The sequence below is a fragment of the Brassica napus genome, chromosome C9 (assembly GCF_020379485.1).
Source record: "Brassica napus cultivar Da-Ae chromosome C9, Da-Ae, whole genome shotgun sequence".
Lineage (NCBI taxonomy): Eukaryota > Viridiplantae > Streptophyta > Magnoliopsida > Brassicales > Brassicaceae > Brassica > Brassica napus.
Window position 1 is genome coordinate 54,721,646 of NC_063452.1, and position 18,068 is coordinate 54,739,713.

The 18,068-nt window shown below is 50.7% G+C and overlaps 3 protein-coding genes across 3 annotated transcripts; 2 read left to right on the forward strand and 1 right to left on the reverse strand.

Annotated features, from left to right (window-relative positions):
- The first annotated feature begins 3,263 nt into the window (after nt 1-3,263).
- LOC111209022 lies at nt 3,264-5,515 on the forward strand. The gene is made up of 3 exons (XM_048768124.1): nt 3,264-3,632; nt 3,714-4,946; nt 5,417-5,515. The coding sequence occupies exons 1-3, from the start codon at nt 3,264-3,266 to the stop codon at nt 5,513-5,515; spliced, it is 1,701 nt and encodes a 566-aa protein (XP_048624081.1).
- Nucleotides 5,516-5,949: 434 nt separating this feature from the next.
- Nucleotides 5,950-9,144, reverse strand: LOC106363481 (meiosis-specific protein ASY2-like). Its single transcript, XM_013803211.1, has 7 exons — nt 9,060-9,144; nt 8,197-8,988; nt 7,989-8,123; nt 7,708-7,904; nt 7,414-7,663; nt 6,947-7,356; nt 5,950-6,864 (listed from the first exon to the last, which is right to left on the reverse strand). Exons 1-7 carry the CDS (start codon nt 9,142-9,144, stop codon nt 5,950-5,952), a joined length of 2,784 nt encoding a protein of 927 aa, XP_013658665.1.
- A 1,234-nt stretch (nt 9,145-10,378) lies between these two features.
- LOC106363482 lies at nt 10,379-12,720 on the forward strand. Its single transcript, XM_013803212.1, has 2 exons — nt 10,379-10,450; nt 11,074-12,720. Exons 1-2 carry the CDS (start codon nt 10,379-10,381, stop codon nt 12,718-12,720), a joined length of 1,719 nt encoding a protein of 572 aa, XP_013658666.1.
- Nucleotides 12,721-18,068: the final 5,348 nt, after the last annotated feature.

The following is an 18,068-nucleotide window of genomic DNA, read 5'->3' on the forward strand; positions in this document are numbered from 1 at the left end:
GAAGAATAGAAAGGCCTGGCCCGGACTAGGTAGAGCGACGGCTCGATCGGTCGGCTCAAGAGTCAGGTCTCTCGGCTTGACTCTTGGATACTTTTAGTCGATCATCGTCGACTTAAGTATAGTCGGCTCAGCGGCTGCTCGGACGCCTATGGGCTTTTCGGCCCAGCAGAGGAGGCCGACCAAGATAGCGTAAATTAGGTCAAGGACGAAACATCAGGACGACTATATAAGGGAAAGGGGAAACAACGAGAGAAGGATCCGAAAACAATTGACTAAGACTTGGCGGCTAGATTAGGGTTTTCACCTTTGCTTCATCTCGCCGTTAGTTGTACTTTTCCGGTAGCTCATCGAGCCACCGACTTCCTCTCTGTCGCATTCTCTTTATTTCTCTTGTAACCGACTGAACGTTTTCCCGACCATAAATAAGACGTCTTTGTTAAACCCACATCTTCTTTATTACCGTTTTCTGATCAAACAGTTGGCGCCCACCGTGGGGCCACTAGCAAAGTAACGTCAGCACTATGGTTGTTAGCAACGAGCGTTCTTCGTCAGGCGAGGAGCGCGAAGCTCTCGAGGCGACGCCGGCTCCAGAAGTGACACCTACGCCTACGTCTATGGAAACTATCCTGGCACGCCTCGGCCTACAAGAAGCGGCGCAGAAGGCAGCAGTTGACCAAATCACGGCGATAGCAAAGATCCTTTCTCCTATCGCTGCAAACGCCGAAGCTTCAACGGCGCAGTACCGTCGACACCTGTTCGCCACAGAACGAACCACCAACGTAGCACCTACGCGGGACAACGATAACCAAAGCGCCGGTAACGATATCAACGTGCACACCGCAAGCGAACTAGCCGCGTTGAAACAGTCGGTCCTCGACATCAATTCGAAGATCCACCAGGTGACGACGTCCGCGCCCCAAATCGAGCATGTACTCGCGGAATCTCTTCGTACACCCTTCACGCAAAAGGTTACCGGCGTGCGGCTCCAGAAGATGGAGAAACTACGTCTTCCAACCTTCAAAGGTCTCTCCGCAAACCTGACTGACGAAGACAAAGATGCCGGCGATGGCAACTTTTCTTTGAAACCCTGGAAGGACCGGCCCTTACTTGGTTCACCGGCCTCAGAGAAAACTCTGTCGACTGTTTCCATGACCTCTCAACGGCTTTCCTTAAGAATTATATCATGTTCACCAACCAGGAAGCGACCGTGTCAGATTTGTGGAACCTCACTCACGCCAGCGACCAAAGCCTCCGCGACTTCATGGAGAAGTTCAAAGCTATTGTCTCGAAGATTGATATTCCCGACCATATCGCCGTCGAATCTTTGATGAACACCTTGCACGTCGACTCCGCATTCCGTCAGGATCTCTACCGATACCCGACAAAATCTGTCTCCGACGCCATCGCTCGCTCGCACAACTTTATCCGCATGGAAGAAGACACCAGAGCAAAGTTCGCAAAAGAAGCAGCGGCAAAACAGCGACCCGCCCGAACAAACGACACCCGCCCCGAGCCCCGCCAGCACTCCTCCGGTGGAAATACCACTCAGAAGCGAGGATACATTAGCTCGGTCGGTGATGAGGAATCTCCAAAATCAGCAGCCATCACGCGAGAGAAAGGCTGGAACCACTGGGATCGAGACTCCGCTCCGAAGCAGTCAAGCTCATCCGAACCAGCGAGTTCAAACTCCGAGGAGCCAAAAAAATGGTGCCTCTACCACAAAAGGGATTCCCATGATACGAAGGAATGCAAGGTCCTCATCGGGCAATTTTTCGACGGGATCACTAATGGGACAATCCAAATGCCCACCTCTCCTACGACACCGAAAAACACCAAAAGCTGGAGTAAGAAAACCGCCACTGTAAAGATGCAGCAACAGGCTTCCCTTGTCAACTCCGTCAGTAAACCACTCCACAAGATATACCCCCAAAGGGAGGAAGTTCGCGAAGTCGCAATCGATGAGTCCGACCCGACGAAAACAATCCGAGTCGGCGTCTACCTGTCCGACGACATATGTTCAAGGATCATCTCTTTCATAAAAGACAACGCCTCGACGTTCGCCTGGAAGACTTCCGACATGAAGGGGATCGACCCCGCAGTTACCTCTGACAGAAGCGACGAAAACTCGGTCCAGAACGATCTAAAGCCGTAAACGAAGAAGTCGACAGGCTCCTCGACGCGTGTTTCATTACCGAAGTCCGATACTCCGAATGGTTGGCTAATCCGGTTGTCGTCAAAAAGAAAAACGGCAAATGGCGCATTTGCGTCGACTTCACGGACCTCAACAAGGCGTGCCCAAAGGACAGTTACCCACTCCCTCATATCGATCGTCTCGTCGAATCAACTGCTGGTAAACTCCCAACCTTCATGGACGCTTTCTTGGGATACAACCAGATCTTGATGCATCCCGACGATCGCGAGAAGACAGCATTCATCACCGACAGAGGGACCTACTGCTACAAGGTGATGCCCTTCGGGCTAAAGAACGCCGGCGCGACTTATCAGCGACTTGTCAACCGAATGTTCGCTGATCAGCTTGGCAACACCATGGAAGTGTACATCGACGATATGTTAGTCAAATCACTCAAGGCCGACGATCACCTAAACAACTTACACGACTGCTTCAAGATCCTGAACGACTACGGGATGAAGCTCAACCCGGCAAAGTGTACCTTCGGTGTCACTTCCGGGGAATTCCTCGGCTACATTGTCACTCAGCGAGGAATCAAAGCTAACCCCAAGCAGATCTCGGCTATCCTTGACCTTCCAAGCCCGAAGAACAGCCGCGAAGTACAGCGACTAACAGGACGCATAGCAGCTCTCAACAGATTCAACTCGCGATCAACCGATAAGTGTCTTCCCTTCTACGAGCTACTAAGGGGCAATAAGAGGTTCGTCTGGGACGAAAAGTGCGAGGAGGCGTTCAATCAACTCAAGCATTACCTCACAACCCTCCAGTACTATCGAAGCCAGAAGCCGGCGACACATTGTCTCTCTACATAGCCGTCACATCCTCCGCCGTCAGCAGCGTGCTCATTCGAGAAGATCGGGGAGAACAGAAGCCAATCTTTTACACCAGTAAAAGAATGACCGAGCCGGAGACGAGATACCCAACACTCGAAAAGATGGCCTTAGCTGTCGCCACCTCGGCCAAGAAACTGCGACCCTACTTTTAGTCGCACACGATTGAAGTACTGTCTAACCAACCACTCCGAACGGTTATGCAGAATACTAACCAGTCAGGGCGGTTGACTAAATGGGCGATGGAGCTGAGCGAACATGACATCGTGTACAAGAATCGCACAGCAGCAAAGTCACAGGTCCTTGCCGACTTCTTGATCGAGTTAACACCAGAGTTGGAGCAAGACCTCATCCTACCAAGTGTAAACTGGATCCTACACGTCGATGGTTCATCAACGAGTAAAGGGTCGGGATCAGGAGTGCAACTGCAATCACCAATAGGAGAACTCATCCGGCAGTCATTCAGTTTTACTTTTGCGGCGTCAAACAACGAAGCTGAGTACGAATCCCTCATCGCAGGGCTCCGTCTCGCCAAGGCAGTGAAAGCCAAAAGAATCAGCGCTTACTGCGACTCTCAACTTGTCGTAAGCCAGTACCTCGGCGATTACGATGTCCGCAACGAAAGGATGGACACCTACCTCAAACTCGTCCAAGACCTCACGCGAGACTTCGAGTTCTTCGAACTCACGAAGGTCCCTCGCGGAGAAAATGTCTGTGCCGACGCCCTCGCTGCTCTAGGAAGCAAGCTACACGATCAAGTCAAGAGAACAATCCCAATCCATAAAATCGAGAAACCAAGCATCGACACGAAGGCAGAGCAGACTGCGATTGCAGCAGCGATTAGCGAAGCGATGGACATCGACGAAGCAGAACCTCCTTCACAAGATGATCAGCCAACAGATTGGCGCAAGGAACTCATATATTACCTCGCTGACGGTTTACTGCCCACCGAGAAATGGGACGCGCGGCGACTGAAGCGACGTAGCGCACACTATGTTGTCATGGACGGGGAACTACACCGATGGACCGCGACGAAGGTGCTACTCAAATGTATCTCCGGCAAAGAAACGAGACTAGTCATGACCGAAACACATGAAGGAGCAGCAGGCAATCACTCGGGCGGACAAGCTCTCGCATTAAAAGTAAAGAATCTCGGATTCTACTGGCCAACCATGAACGCCGACTGCGAGACATACGTGCGCAAGTGCGACAAATGCCAGCGTCACGCTTCCACCATACACAGCCCAACGGAGTTCCTTCATACCCTAACTGCTCCATACCCATTCATGCGATGGGGAATGGACATCATCGGTCCGATGCCGGTATCTCGCCAAAAGAAGTTCATCCTGGTCCTCACAGATTACTTCACCAAGTGGGTTGAAGCCGAAGCCTATGCCAGCATCACCGACAAGGATGTGCAAATCTTCGTCTGGAAGAACATAATCTGCCGACACGGGCTCCCATACGAGATCATCACAGACAACGGTTCACAATTCATCTCGCATCATTTCAAGGGATTCTGCGACAGGTGGCGAATTCGACTCAACATGTCGACCCCGAGAAACCCGCAAAGTAACGGCCAAGCCGAGTCGACGAACAAGACCATCATCGACGGTCTGAAGAAACGACTCGACTTAAAGAAAGGTTGCTGGGCAGATGAACTAGACGGTGTCCTGTGGTCCCACAGAACAATTCCTCGCGGAGCGACGAAGGCTACACCCTTCTCGATGGCCTACGGCGTCGAGGCAATGGCTCCCGCAGAAGTGAATGTGACGAGTTTGCGCCGATCGCGAATGCCACAAAACGTCGAACTCAATCGCGACATGCTGCTCGACGCACTCGACGACATCGAGGAAAAGCACGACCAAGCACTACTCCGTATCCAGAATTACCAGCATCAAATCGAGAGCTACTACAACAAAAAGGTCAAATCGCGTCCCCTCGAAAGGGGCAATCTTGTTTTAAGAAAGGTCTTCGAAAATACTAAGGAGTGGAAAGCCGGCAAGCTTGGAGCCAACTGGGAAGGACCATACAAGATAGTCGAAGTCATCAAACCAGGAGTATACCGCCTCGAGACTTCAACAGGCGAAGCAGTACCGAGAGCTTGGAACTCCAAACATCTCCGCCTCTTCCATCCTTAGTCAAGACGAACGCTCTTTCAAATGCGCCACTAAGGCCACTTTTACTCGCTTAAAAAAAAAAACCGAGTAAATGCGCCTCAAATGTCACTTTTACTCACAATCTAAGAACTACGAATGGCTTGATTTCCGTAAAGGGATACGTAGGCAGCCCAAAAAAAAAGGGTCCAGCCGAAAAAAAAAAAAACGACAAACCCCCTCCCCGAGGAATCGATCTCCGAAACAGATGATCACTTAAGTGATGCCTACACGAGCAGGCCCCGGCTTCTCGAACAAGTGTATTGGTACTCTCATCCCACGTTGGATATGTCCTGATCAGACACGTATTCACGGGAGTCGACCGTGTTGGGATTTAAACCAACACGGCCGAGACAATGACTTCAACTCACCCTGTAATTTACCAAAGTAAGGTCTGGCCCACCGAACGCTTGAAAATTACGTTAGGATCAATTTGGAACCGTCAACATCGAGAACTCATAATTAACAACGAAACTCAAATGACGAACGATCGCGAGTCAAAGAGATCGACCGAGACAAAGTCATGACGAGCTTAACGCTACAACGATTCGATATCTCGAATAACATTTATACTAAACAAACAAAGTCGCTTCGAATCTTGAGAAATCATGCATTTGATAGACAAGTACAATAAAAGACAAACAGTTAATACGATTCGAAGAGTTGGAAATAACAGAAGAAAAACAACAAAGTAGAAGCCTCAAAAGGCAAAAGTCTAAAAAGCAACAACACAAGTCCTCCGGGATTGAAAAGAAACAACATACAAGAGAAGCTAGTCCTCCCGGTCGCTTTCACGATCGTTGAGGACGGAGAGCTCCAAAGCCCTGACGCTCGACTCACGAGCAGCCGGAGAAACATGTACTTCGTCTGATCTCGGGACGATCTCTGGATCAGCCAAAGGACCTTCAAGAAGGGGCGTCGGGTCTTCACGTCGCTCTTCAGTCGAATGAGTAGGCGGAACGTGAAGACTCGCTGCAGTCTCCGGATCGATCAAGCCGGCGTTGGACCCATACGGATCGAGACTCGCCAAGATTCGAGCGTCCACAAATTGAGAGTCCAATACAAGAGGGGAAAGTGTGAGATCTCCCTCGGGTATCTCACCCACCTTGAGCTTCTCGGCTTCCTGCTCGTATTTTTTTTCTTGCTCGGCGAATAGCTCGATAGTGGCTTGCGAGATGTCGCTCCCAGCCCTCTTTAAGGCCTCAAGGCATTTCCTGGTTCCGAAGGCTTGGCTATGAAGCAACCGGGCCTCCTCGTAGGGACCTCGCCGCTCTTCTCGGGAGCGAATCTTAGCGAAGCGACGATTAGCTTTCGCGGCCATCTCGGCCTCAACTCTTCCTCTTTCCCTCGTCACTTCCAGGATTCTGGAATCTCTAAGGCGCCTCATCTCTCTCTCATGAGACGCAGCGAGCGAAACCTTCTCGCTCTCAATCTCGGCGTTCTTCCGCTCAAGCTCACGGACGACTCCTCGGGATGCCTCCAACTCGGCTTTGAGCTCGTCTCTTTGAGCAATAATGCGAATAACCATCCCGTTAAGCCTCTCGACGTCAGCCCTCGATGCATTCAGCAGGCGAGCAGAAGCTTCCTCTCTCTCCGCGTGCTCTTTCTTAGCCAGCTCGAGTTCGCCCAAATCTCCCTTCAGGGCAGTGTCGTACGTATCAATCATGACGTTCGTTGCGCTATCCCCCTAAACAGACGAAGAGATGAAAATTGTAAGAAAAAGTGAAGGAACGAAAAAAAAAAAGAAAAGAAGAGACCGAGCCGTTTACCAGCAGCTTGGCCCTCGCAGCTTCCTCGTATTCACTCCCGAAGATGAGGTCCTTCATAGCGGGCAAAGGTTTCGCCCTCCCCCTTAGTTGGCGAAGGAACTCTCCGCACTTTTCGGGAACGTACACTAGAGGGGCCGGTCCCTCGTAGTGAAACGAAACCTTGTCTGGAAAGTTGACTCCGGGCACCCTCCTTAAGAGAGCGGAGCCGCGAGAAGAAGTACCGATCTGAGTGGCCCCTTCTCCAATGGGAACCGGAGTTCCCTCGCGAGGAGACGCCAGAATAGGAGATCGCGCCTCGTCGCCAACCTCATCAGTTCCCTCGCGAGGAGATGCCAGAATCGGAGATCGCGCCTCGTCGCCAACCTCATCGTTATGCCTCCTGATCAAAAGCGGCGACTCTCCGCTGTCTTCTTCGGAACCGTCCGGACGGGCGGCATAAGAGGAGCTTCAGATTCCCCCCCCTTCACCAACTTCCTCCGCATCGTTCCGCTCTCCCGAGATTTCAGCTTCTGAAGCCTCCTCTTCGGGTTGAAGTTCTTCTTCTTGAACATCACCCTCCTCAATCTCAGTCGGTTCTTCGGGATTCTCCGACTGCTCGTCAACGGACTTCTTTGTCTTCTTCTTCTTCTTCTTCTTCTTCTTCTTCTGGGGTTCGCCAGAAGGAGGAACGTCGCTCGCCTCCTCGACGCTCCCCCGACTCCTGAGCTGCCCCTCTTCCTTTTTTTACCCTTCCCCGCATTTCTAGCACCAGAAGGGGGAACCTCACCAGCGCGAGGAACCGCCGTCGAGGGTCCTTCCCCGCTGGTCAGTCCCAGTTGGGCGGCTAATATCGCGCTCAAGTCAGGAAGGGTTCCCATCCTCTTTGCTTCAGAAACTTGCTTCTGGATATCCTTCGGGAAGATGTCTAGTCGCTTGGTGCGAATAGGAAGAACGGTCAGAAGATCAGATCTCCACTCTCCTGAAAACATAAAGCAGAAAGGTCAGGACGCGACAAATAAACTTTGCAATCGAAAGAATAACCAGAAACGGCGAGAGAACGCACTTCGAGCGATCCGGTCCTTAAGCTCGCAAATCCTCTTGACGGTAATCTCGGACCAACGGTAGATTCGAAGCAAAGCGACGGCTCGAACGCTCTTCAGGAAATCTTCGGGATAGACTGGAGACGTAGGATGGCCAACTGCGAGCACAACAAAAAGAAAGTTTCGTTAAGATCGACAAAGTCAGACGTAGCTCGCGACAAGATATTCTACCACAAGAACGGTTCCATAGAACCCGATAGTCCTCTCGAGGAGGCTCCTCGAAAGCCGAGTTGTCGGACTTGAGGAAGAAATAAGAACGCTGCCAATTCTGCGTTTTGTTTGGATGACCGGCGCACACATTGTAGTTTGGTCGCATCTTCACCGAGTAGGTTCCGTCCTTCATGTCGGTTATCGAGGTCATCTCCTCGAACGACCTGACGCTCATCGGCATGTCAATCTGCTCCGCTAGAACTGATAGGGTGACGGCTAGTCGCAGCGAGCCGTTCAGTAACTGACTAATCGCGAGATCTCGCCGCCTAGCGTACGCGGTGATCAGTCGCGGGATAGGGAACCAACAGCTAGTGTCATCCTGGAAGTAGGACTCGTACACCGTCTGATATCCGATTGGAGGAGACCAAGGCCTCTGCTCCTTCGTAGGGATAAGGAAGGTTACGCCTGTAGCGTTCTTGGCCCGGAGAACCTTCTTCACGCTCCCCAGGTTCGACTTAGTCTCGTCCACACCATCCCAATCTTGACCAGCCACGAAAGCAGAGCGTAGTGAGTCAGGATGGAGTTGTGGAAGCTCCTCGAAAATTCCATCGGGATAGAAGGTCGTCGGGAACAATTCGGCTTCAGAATCGTCATCTTCAGGAGGATCGTCTTCCACTGCGCGAGCTCTCAAAGTAATCGAGTCAACGGGCAGGGCCCCGCTCTGTCCATCTCTCGCACACTCCGTCGCGTCCCTCACAACGACATTCTCACTTCCTTCTCTCGCAAGCCTCGTCGCATCTGCGACTAAAGCCTCTGGGAGCGAGACAAATTGACTGTATCCATCATCGCTGTATGATGAGCCGATTCGAGGTCCCCGATGCAACCGCCGTCAGGATTCCTAGCCGGAGCCGACGTCGCCGCAACTGATTTCCCCTTATGCTGCCTCGATAGTCTCTTAACTGACGACATGGTGGAGCAAGACGGCGAAGAACGCGTCGAAAGAAGGCTATAACACTTAGAGAGATAAGGAAAGGAGAGAGAAAGTACCTTTGATCGCGGAGGAAAACTTGAAGAAATGAGAGGGGATCTGCGTATTTATAAGGAAAAGAGAGGGGGGGAACTCGAGGCACTATCATTAGGTCTATTCGGGCCTAAACGGGCCTCGAAATCCACCCTAAAAACCCAGCGGACCCTCGCGACGATTCCTCTTCTCGACATGTTATGAAAGGAAGAGAAGGGGGGAAACTCGAGGCGTCATCATTAAATTCAAACGGGCCCATTTGGGCCTCGAAACTCTCCCAAATGTCCAGCGGACCCTCGCGGCGGTTCAGCTTCTCGTCTAAATCAGACGTCGGTCATCTTAAAATCAGAATAAACCAACCGTTAATCTAGACATGTCAGTCGGGACCTCAATATCCGCGACTAATCGGCCTCAAGCGGAAATATTCCAGAACCTTACCTGCGACACAACGACCAAAAGGAGCGATAAAGCCTCTATTACTCGCCTCCGAGAGAACGACGCTGCGCGACTCATCGACCAACCGCTCCAACCTTCCGACAGGCCTTCTATTCCCTCAAACCTTCAAACCTTAGAATCCATCACGAGCCAGAAAGCACTTCGCTCACCAATGGACTGGGGGGGGGACTTACTATAGAGGATGGATTTGACCACCCCACAAGGCCCGAAGAATAGAAAGGCCTGGCCCGGACTAGGTAGAGCGACGGCTCGATCGGTCGGCTCAAGAGTCAGGTCTCTCGGCTTGACTCTTGAATACTTGTAGTCGATCATCGTTGACTTAAGTATAGTCGGCTCAGCGGCTGCTCGGACGCCTACGGGCTTTTCGGCCCAGCAGAGGAGGCCCACCAAGATGGCGTAAATTAGGTCAAGGACGAAACATCAGGACGACTATATAAGGGAAAGGGGAAACAACGAGAGAAGGATCCGAAAACAATTGACTAAGACTTGGCGGCTAGATTAGGATTTTCACCTTTGCTTCATCTCGCCGTTAGTTGTACTTTTCCGGTAGCTCATCGAGCCACCGACTTCCTCTCTGTCGCATTCTCTTTATTTCTCTTGTAACCGACTGAACGTTTTCCCGACCATAAATAAGACGTCTTTGTTAAACCCACATCTTCTTTATTACCGCTTTCCGATCAAACAGGGACTGTTCTGAAAGATAGTTTGGATGGTAATGGAAGGGTCATGGTCGATGAGCATTTGCGGGTTAAGGATCGAAAGAATGAATTCGCCATTGGAGATATCACTAATATTCCGGTAAGTGCATAGTTTACTTTGGCATAGTTTATTTGGTTAGTATATTGTTTTGATTATTATGACTTTTTTAATGATAGGAGATGAAGAAGGATATATAGCGGAGGATCATGTTAATGTGGCTGTTGTTAGAGAGGAATTTAGCATTCTCACACAAGGCCCGTCGGTTAATAAGATTCGGACCAATCTTATCAGGAGACTAACCAGGATCTAACATGACGATCGGTGTTGGAATCCAAGCTAATCATTTGGGCCCCCGATCAACTGGATCAGTCTTGGATCATCAGGCCATCGCTCGATCGACTCAGCCTCACGATCAAATGACCGACTGGACCAGTATCGTCCCATCAAGCTATCGCTCGGCTGGACAGCCCATTAAACATCAAATTAAGCCCAAACTGCCAGGGCGAACGAGTGAGAGACATGTAGAGCCTATAAAAGGAGAACGAATGGAAGGAAGGAAGGGATCCGCAAATAGACACTAAGAGATTGACGGCAAGATCTAGGGTTTACGATCAATCGCCTTGCTTAGTGTTTCTGTCTGAGCCTTTCAACAAAGCTCCGACCTTTTCCTTCTTTCTCTAATCTCTTTGTAACCTCGACTGTTTACCTCATATTGTGAATAGAACGTCTTTGTAAGACCCACTAAAACCGAGTTCATTTCACTATCATTCAACCTACCAAACTCGTATTCAACATTTGGCGCCCACCGTGGGACCTTACAGAGTAACGTTCACAAACTCAGTATGAGTCCTGACGACACACCCGCTGACGGTAACCGACCGTCGGTCTCTGTTACGCCGGCTCCCGATGCTCCGGTCGCACCGAACCAATCCGTTCCCGAGATGCTGCAGGCCATCATGGCACGTTTCATCCAACAAGAAGAAACCAACAAAGCCACGAGCGACCGTCTGGCCGCACTCGCTGCTGCTCTCGGAACCCTAGATGGCGAAAACGACAGGGCGGAAACGGCAAGAAGAAGGTTGTTCGCAACCGCAAACCCTAATCTTGGAGTCGAACGACCAACAGAAGAAGCAAACCCTACGAACGGTGAGGTTGCACAAAGGACTGACGGCTCAGACTCTCTGACTAGCCGCCAGATCGCCGATCTGCAACTCTCACTGCGGGATATCCATTCTAAGATACATCATGTCAAGGCATCCACACCAGAGATCGAACGTGTTCTCGCCACCACCCAGCGAAACCCTTTCACTCAGAGAATAACGAAAGTCAAGATCAAGAAGACGGAGAAACTCCGTATCCCTCCATACAAGGGAGATTCAGATCAGACCGATCACATGACCGCTTTCAACATCGCTATGGGTCGAAATCACTTTTCCGACGAAGAGAAAGACGCAGGCCTCTGCCAACTCTTCGTCGAGAGCCTTTCCGGACCGGCCCTAAGTTGGTTTTCACATTTGAAGGAAGGTTCGATCGATAGCTTCGACGACCTGTCCGCCTCTTTCCTCAAAAACTATATCATGTGGTCTCGTCAAGGAACATCCATGGCCGACCTATGGAAGTTGTCCCAATCGCAAAACGAGAGTCTGAAGGACTTTATGGAAAGATTCAAGCAAGTACTATCAACGGTATCTACCCCGGATCACACTACCGTCGAAGCTTTGACCAACGCTCTTTGGATCAACTCCAAGTTTCGCGAGTACCTCGGGACTAACCCAACCATAACCATCGAAGACGCTCTGCACGACTTAAAGAACTTTACCAAAATGGACGAAGACAGGCGAGCTTACAACGCCAAGCAACATGCTCTAAAGCCAACAGCATCGAAGACATCGAACGCCCAGGAGCCACGACAACACGCCCCTTACCAAAAGAAAGGACCTGTCTACGCCGTCGCCGAAGACGATCAATCTGGCGTAGTTGCCGCGGTACGTGAACCAGGGTGGAATGTATGGGAACGCGATACCGAAGGAAAGGCGCAGCAGTCCCACAAACCTGCTGCGCCCGCCAACTCTAAGAGCTCGTACGACCAGAACAAGTTCTGCAAGTATCATGATATGAGAGGTCATGACACCAAAGAATGCAGACACCTCTACGAGGCATGGCTCGCCTCCACCAGCGACGGTCGTACCGAGGTTGAACCACCAAAACCAAAGACGACCAAAAACAGTAAAAGTTGGAGCAAGAGCAAGGATAAGAAGAAAAAGTCCAATGAAAAGAAAGAAGAGGACTCCCCTCCGACAGATGATGGCGACCAATCGCATCATGACGAGGAGTCAACCTCCAACGAAGAAAAACCAAAAGCTCGGTGAAAGATTTTCACAATCCGAGCCACGCCATCTACAACAGCAATGCCGGAGGACGATCTACGTCACTCACTCAACCAAAAATCCGGAAAGATGGTCGAAAGCCCCACTCTCACTGACACTTCGGCGCGAACTATAGAAAGCAGCAGTACGTTTATGGAGATCGATGGTGCGCCGCCTAGGATCAGTCGTTCCATAAGAAAGCTCAATGTTTCAGACGCTAGACATGTCCTAGACGCAAAGAGAAAAGATCCACTCCATCGGCAAGACAAACTTAAACGGGAAATGTTGTCAAACGACCAATCCGGTTGTGTCGAGATGACGGATCTTCGAATTAAGCTTAACTCGAAGATCCCGGATCTTCGCGAAAAACTCAAACGATGCAAGATCGACCATTCGAAAGCGGAGCCAGAGCCGATCGTTCCATACCAACGCAAGACTCAAGATCTGCGTACACGTCTCAATTCACTTAGAGCTGAACGAACGGTACGACCCGAGGAAGAGCACCAAGAGCAGTTTCAGCACTTGAACGTAATCATGGGAGGATCCCCTCCTGGCAACGACTCCGTCCGATCTGTGAAAGCGTTCCGACGGAAGGCAATCACAACTAAGCGCTGGCCTACCACTCCAGAGGCTAGTCCTCCAATCACCTTTTCTGCCGAAGACGCAGCAGGTGTCCACATGCCGCACAACGATTCACTCCTCGTTGACGTCGGAATTAGTGACTGCACGGTCACCAAAGTCCTCGTGGACACTGGCAGTTCAGTCGATCTCATCTTTAAAAGAACACTCGTCAAGATGGGGGTAAGCCTCGACGACATGAAACCTTCCGCGCGATCGCTAACAAGTTTTAACGGGTCAACCGAGACCATGCTCGGAACGATACGCTTGCGAGTGTACGCCGAAGGCATTGCCAAAAACGTCAAGTTCTCCGTCATCAACGTTCACGCTCCATATAACGCAATCCTGGGCACACCATGGATCCATGCGATGAAGGCTACCCCTTCGACCTATCACCAATGTATCAAATTTCCTGGTAACGATGGACGGATCATTACTCTTCGGGGCGACCAAGCAGCTGCTCGATATCTCCTCGTCGCCGAGATAAAAAACCGCAAGGCAACTTCCCACGTTAACTCAGTCGCCAAACCAATCCAGAAGATATACCCTTTCAAGGAAGAGATTCTCGAGGTAACCATCGACGACAGTGACCAAACCAAGATCGTCCGAGTCGGCGCCCACCTTCCCGACGACACGAAAGGCAAGATCATTTCGTTTCTCAGGGATAACGTCTCCACTTTTGCTTGGTCTACCTCCGACATGAAAGGGATCGACCCGGGCGTCACTACACACGAGCTCAACGTCGACCCAATCCGTCAAAAAAGGCGCAAGCTCGGCCCCGAACGATCAAAGGCCGTCAACGAAGAGGTCGACCGATTGCTGAACGCAGGTTCCATCACAGAAGTGAAGTATCCCGAATGGCTAGCAAATCCAGTCGTCGTAAAGAAGAAGAATGGCAAATGGAGGGTCTGCGTCGATTTCACAGACCTCAACAAAGCATGTCCTAAAGACAGCTTTCCTCTCCCTCACATTGATCGACTGGTCGAATCAACAGCGGGAAACGAGCTACTGACATTCATGGATGCTTTTTCCGGTTACAACCAAATAATGATGCATCCAGACGATCGAGAGAAAACGGCGTTCATCACTGACCGCGGGATATACTGCTACAAAGTAATGCCCTTTGGTCTAAAGAATGCTGGCGCGACGTACCAACGACTCGTCAATAAGATGTTCGCCGAGCGATTGGGAGCCACAATGGAAGTGTACATTGATGACATGCTGGTAAAGTCCCAAAAGGCAACAGACCATATCGACCATCTCAAATATTGTTTCTTCATTTTGAACAAGTACGGGATGAAGCTTAATCCAACGAAATGCACCTTCGGCGTAACATCCGGTGAATTCCTTGGATACATAGTCACTCAAAGGGGGATTGAGGCGAACCCAAAGCAGATAACTGCCATCCTCGACCTTCCTAGTCCCAAAAACAGTCGCGAGGTACAACGGTTGACCGGTCGAATCGCAGCCCTCAATCGATTTATATCACGATCGACTGATAAATGCCTCCCGTTTTACGACCTGCTGCGCGGCAACAAGAAATTCATTTGGAACGAACGCTGCGAGGAAGCATTCAAACAGCTCAAGCGTTATCTTACGACGCCGCCCGTGTTGGCCAAGCCAGACAAAGGAGATACGTTATACCTGTATATTGCAGTCTCTGACGCGGCTGTGAGTAGCGTGCTCGTCAAAGATGAACGAGGCGAGCAACGCCCAATATTCTATACCAGCCAACGCATGGCGGACGCAGAAACTCGCTATTCGACACTCGAAAAGATGGCGCTGGCAGTTATGACTTCAGCAAGGAAACTTCGGCCTTATTTCCAATCTCATTCGATCATCGTCCTGACAAACCTACCACTACGAACCGTCATGCAGAACTCCAATCACTCGGGTAGACTTTCGAAGTGGGCCATCGAGCTTAGTGAATACGACGTCACGTTTCAAAGCAAACCAGCCGCGAAGTCCCAAGTGTTGGCTGATTTTCTCATCGAGCTAACACCGGAACTCGAACAAGATTTACAACTGCCCGACGCCACCTGGATCTTGCACGTCGACGGGTTATCCTCCACTAAGGGCTCTGGAATCGGTATCCACCTCCAATCCCCCACAGGCGAGTTGCTCCAGCAATCATTCCGACTTGGTTTCAAAGCATCTAACAACGAAGCAGAGTACGAATCCCTCATTGCTGGATTACGCCTTGCGCAAGCAGTCCAAGCAAAGCGCATCCACGCCTACTGCGACTCTCAATTGGTTGCTAATCAATTTAGCGGGGACTACGACGCTAGGAACGAACGAATGGACGCCTACCTTAAAGTTGTACAAGACCTAACCAAAACATTCGAGTCTTTTCAACTAACAAGGATTTCCCGCGGAGAAAACGTCTGTGCAGATGCTCTAGCGGCGCTTGGGAGCAACCCAAGAGATCAAGTAAAGCGGACCATCCCAATTCAACAGATTGACAAACCAAGCATCACTCTATCGCACGATGAGAGCGATCACGTAGTAGCAATCGACGCATCAGAAGAGATGGATACAAGCGAATCAAGCGATCGACCGTGTGACTGGCGAACCCCATTTATTCGTTTTCTTTCAGACGGATCGCTTCCGCAAAACAAATGGGAGGCCCGTCGACTGAAAACCAAGAGTGCGAACTACGTTCTCATCGATGGGAGACTACATCGTTGGACCTCCGCCAAAGTCCTGTTAACATGCCTCGATGGAGAAGAAGCATCTCTTGCCATGGCCGAAACCCACGAAGGAGCGGCGGGGAACCATTCAGGTGGACGAGTGCTGGCCCTTAAAGTAAAAAGCCTTGGCTTTTACTGGCCAACAATGGTTGCCGATTGCGAGACATACGCACGCAAGTGCGACAAGTGCCAACGACATGCACCGGACATACACAGTCCGACCGAAGTTCTACGAACTATGACAGCTCTCTACCCATTCATGCGCTGGGGGATGGATCTCATCGGACCAATGCCAAGTTCCAGGAAACGAAAGTACGCCCTGATCATGACGGACTACTTCACCAAATGGGTCGAAGCGAAAGCACTCGTCCACATTACAGACAAGGAAGTCCAAAACTTTGTTTGGAAGAACATCTTTTGCAGGCACGGCCTTCCCTACGAAATCGTCACTGACAACGGCTCCCAGTTCATCTCTAGCAACTTCCGCGGTTTTCTGGAACGATGGGGGATCCGCTTAAACACGGCGACGCCTCACTACCCCCAATGCAACGGACAGGCCGAAGCCACCAACAAGACAATCCTGGATGGTATCAAAAAACGCTTGGATCTCAAAAAGGGACATTGGGCCGACGAGTTAGATGGAGTTCTTTGGTCACACAGAACGACCCTACGGAGTGCGACCGGTTAAACACCATTTTCTCTGGCATACGGAGTCGAGGCTATGGCTCCGGCGGAAGTCAACGTTACAAGTCTTCGCCGAGCGAAGATGCCGCACAACGAAGAACTCAACAGAGAAATGCTATGTGACGCCTTGGACGCAATCGAAGAACGAAGAGACCATGCGCTGCTCCGAATCCAGAACTACCAACATCTGGCCGAATCTTATTACAACAAGAAGGTTCGCGCTCGACCGTTAGAACTCAACGACCAAGTCCTTCGCAAAGTATTCGAAAACACGAAAGAGTGGAAGGCCGGCAAGTTGGGAACAAACTGGGAAGGACCATACAAGATAGTCGAGATCGTTAAGCCTGGTGTCTATCGATTGAAAACCTCTGCCGGCGACCCAGTACCACGAGCGTGGAACGCCGCCAACCTTCGGAAGTACCTCATCTGACCGTCTTCCCAAAAAAAAAAAAAAAAAAAAAAAAAAAAAAAAAGAGCGAATGACCTTACCATCACTTTCGCTTAGAGCCGAGCGAATGACAATACGTCACTTTCGCCCAGCTCCAGACAGATGACACCACGTCTCTTCTGTCCAAACACCGAATGAGCACGTCTTCGTCACTTTTGCCTTAACTTATGGTGAATGACCAAGACGCCGTTCGGGCAAATCGAACTACGATTGGCTTGATCCCTTTACCAGGGGTACGTAGGCAGCCTGTCATCAGGTCCAGCCATACTCCAAACAAAAAAAAGGAGCGAATGACCTTACCATCACTTTCGCTTAGAGCCGAGCGAATGACAATACGTCACTTTTGCCCAGCTCCAGACAGATGACACCACGTCACTTCTGTCCAAACACCGAATGAGCACGTCTTCGTCACTTTTGCCTTAACTTATGGTGAATGACCAAGACGCCGTTCAGGCAAATCGAACTACGATTGGCTTGATCCCTTTACCAGGGGTACGTAGGCAGCCTGTCATCAGGTCCAGCCATACTCCAAACAAAAAAAAAAAAACAAATACATAGGTTGGAGTCCTCACCAAAGCCACCGCGCGAACGCTTGTATGTCACTTCCAATCGACTCGGATAACTACACATCGCACGGCCCGGACTCACCATCAGCATCAATGGCAAATCCGTGATAAAGCCCCATCAACAGGAGCTTCTCGGTCCTCCACTTTTGAGGCCAAAGTCGCCTAATTGGAGTACTCGCCAAAGACATGGCGCGAACGAAAGCTTCTCACAACTCCATCAACGGAAGCTTCTCGCGGGTTTAAAACCCCATCATTTGCTCGATGGCCAAAGAAGCCTGAGATCATACATACACGACGACCACCAAGAAGCTCGAGCTTAAGTTCAAAGATCAACCTCACCAAAGG

Bases quoted from the DNA above. Each gene is read 5' to 3' on its own strand.
- LOC111209022 (XM_048768124.1), top strand. From the start codon at position 3,264: ATGGAGCTGAGCGAACATGACATCGTGTACAAGAATCGCACAGCAGCA. The intron at 3,633-3,713 runs GTCCGCAACGAA...GAACTCACGAAG, and splicing joins AGTACCTCGGCGATTACGAT to GTCCCTCGCGGAGAAAATGT. The intron at 4,947-5,416 runs GTCAAATCGCGT...CTACACGAGCAG, and splicing joins AGAGCTACTACAACAAAAAG to GCCCCGGCTTCTCGAACAAG.
- LOC106363481 (XM_013803211.1), bottom strand. From the start codon at position 9,144: ATGTCGTCAGTTAAGAGACTATCGAGGCAGCATAAGGGGAAATCAGTT. The intron at 7,905-7,988 runs GTGCGTTCTCTC...TTATGTTTTCAG, and splicing joins TAAGGACCGGATCGCTCGAA to GAGAGTGGAGATCTGATCTT. The intron at 7,664-7,707 runs GTTCCCCCTTCT...GGGTAAAAAAAG, and splicing joins CGGTTCCTCGCGCTGGTGAG to GAAGAGGGGCAGCTCAGGAG.
- LOC106363482 (XM_013803212.1), top strand. From the start codon at position 10,379: ATGGTCGATGAGCATTTGCGGGTTAAGGATCGAAAGAATGAATTCGCC. The intron at 10,451-11,073 runs GTAAGTGCATAG...TATTGTGAATAG, and splicing joins GAGATATCACTAATATTCCG to AACGTCTTTGTAAGACCCAC.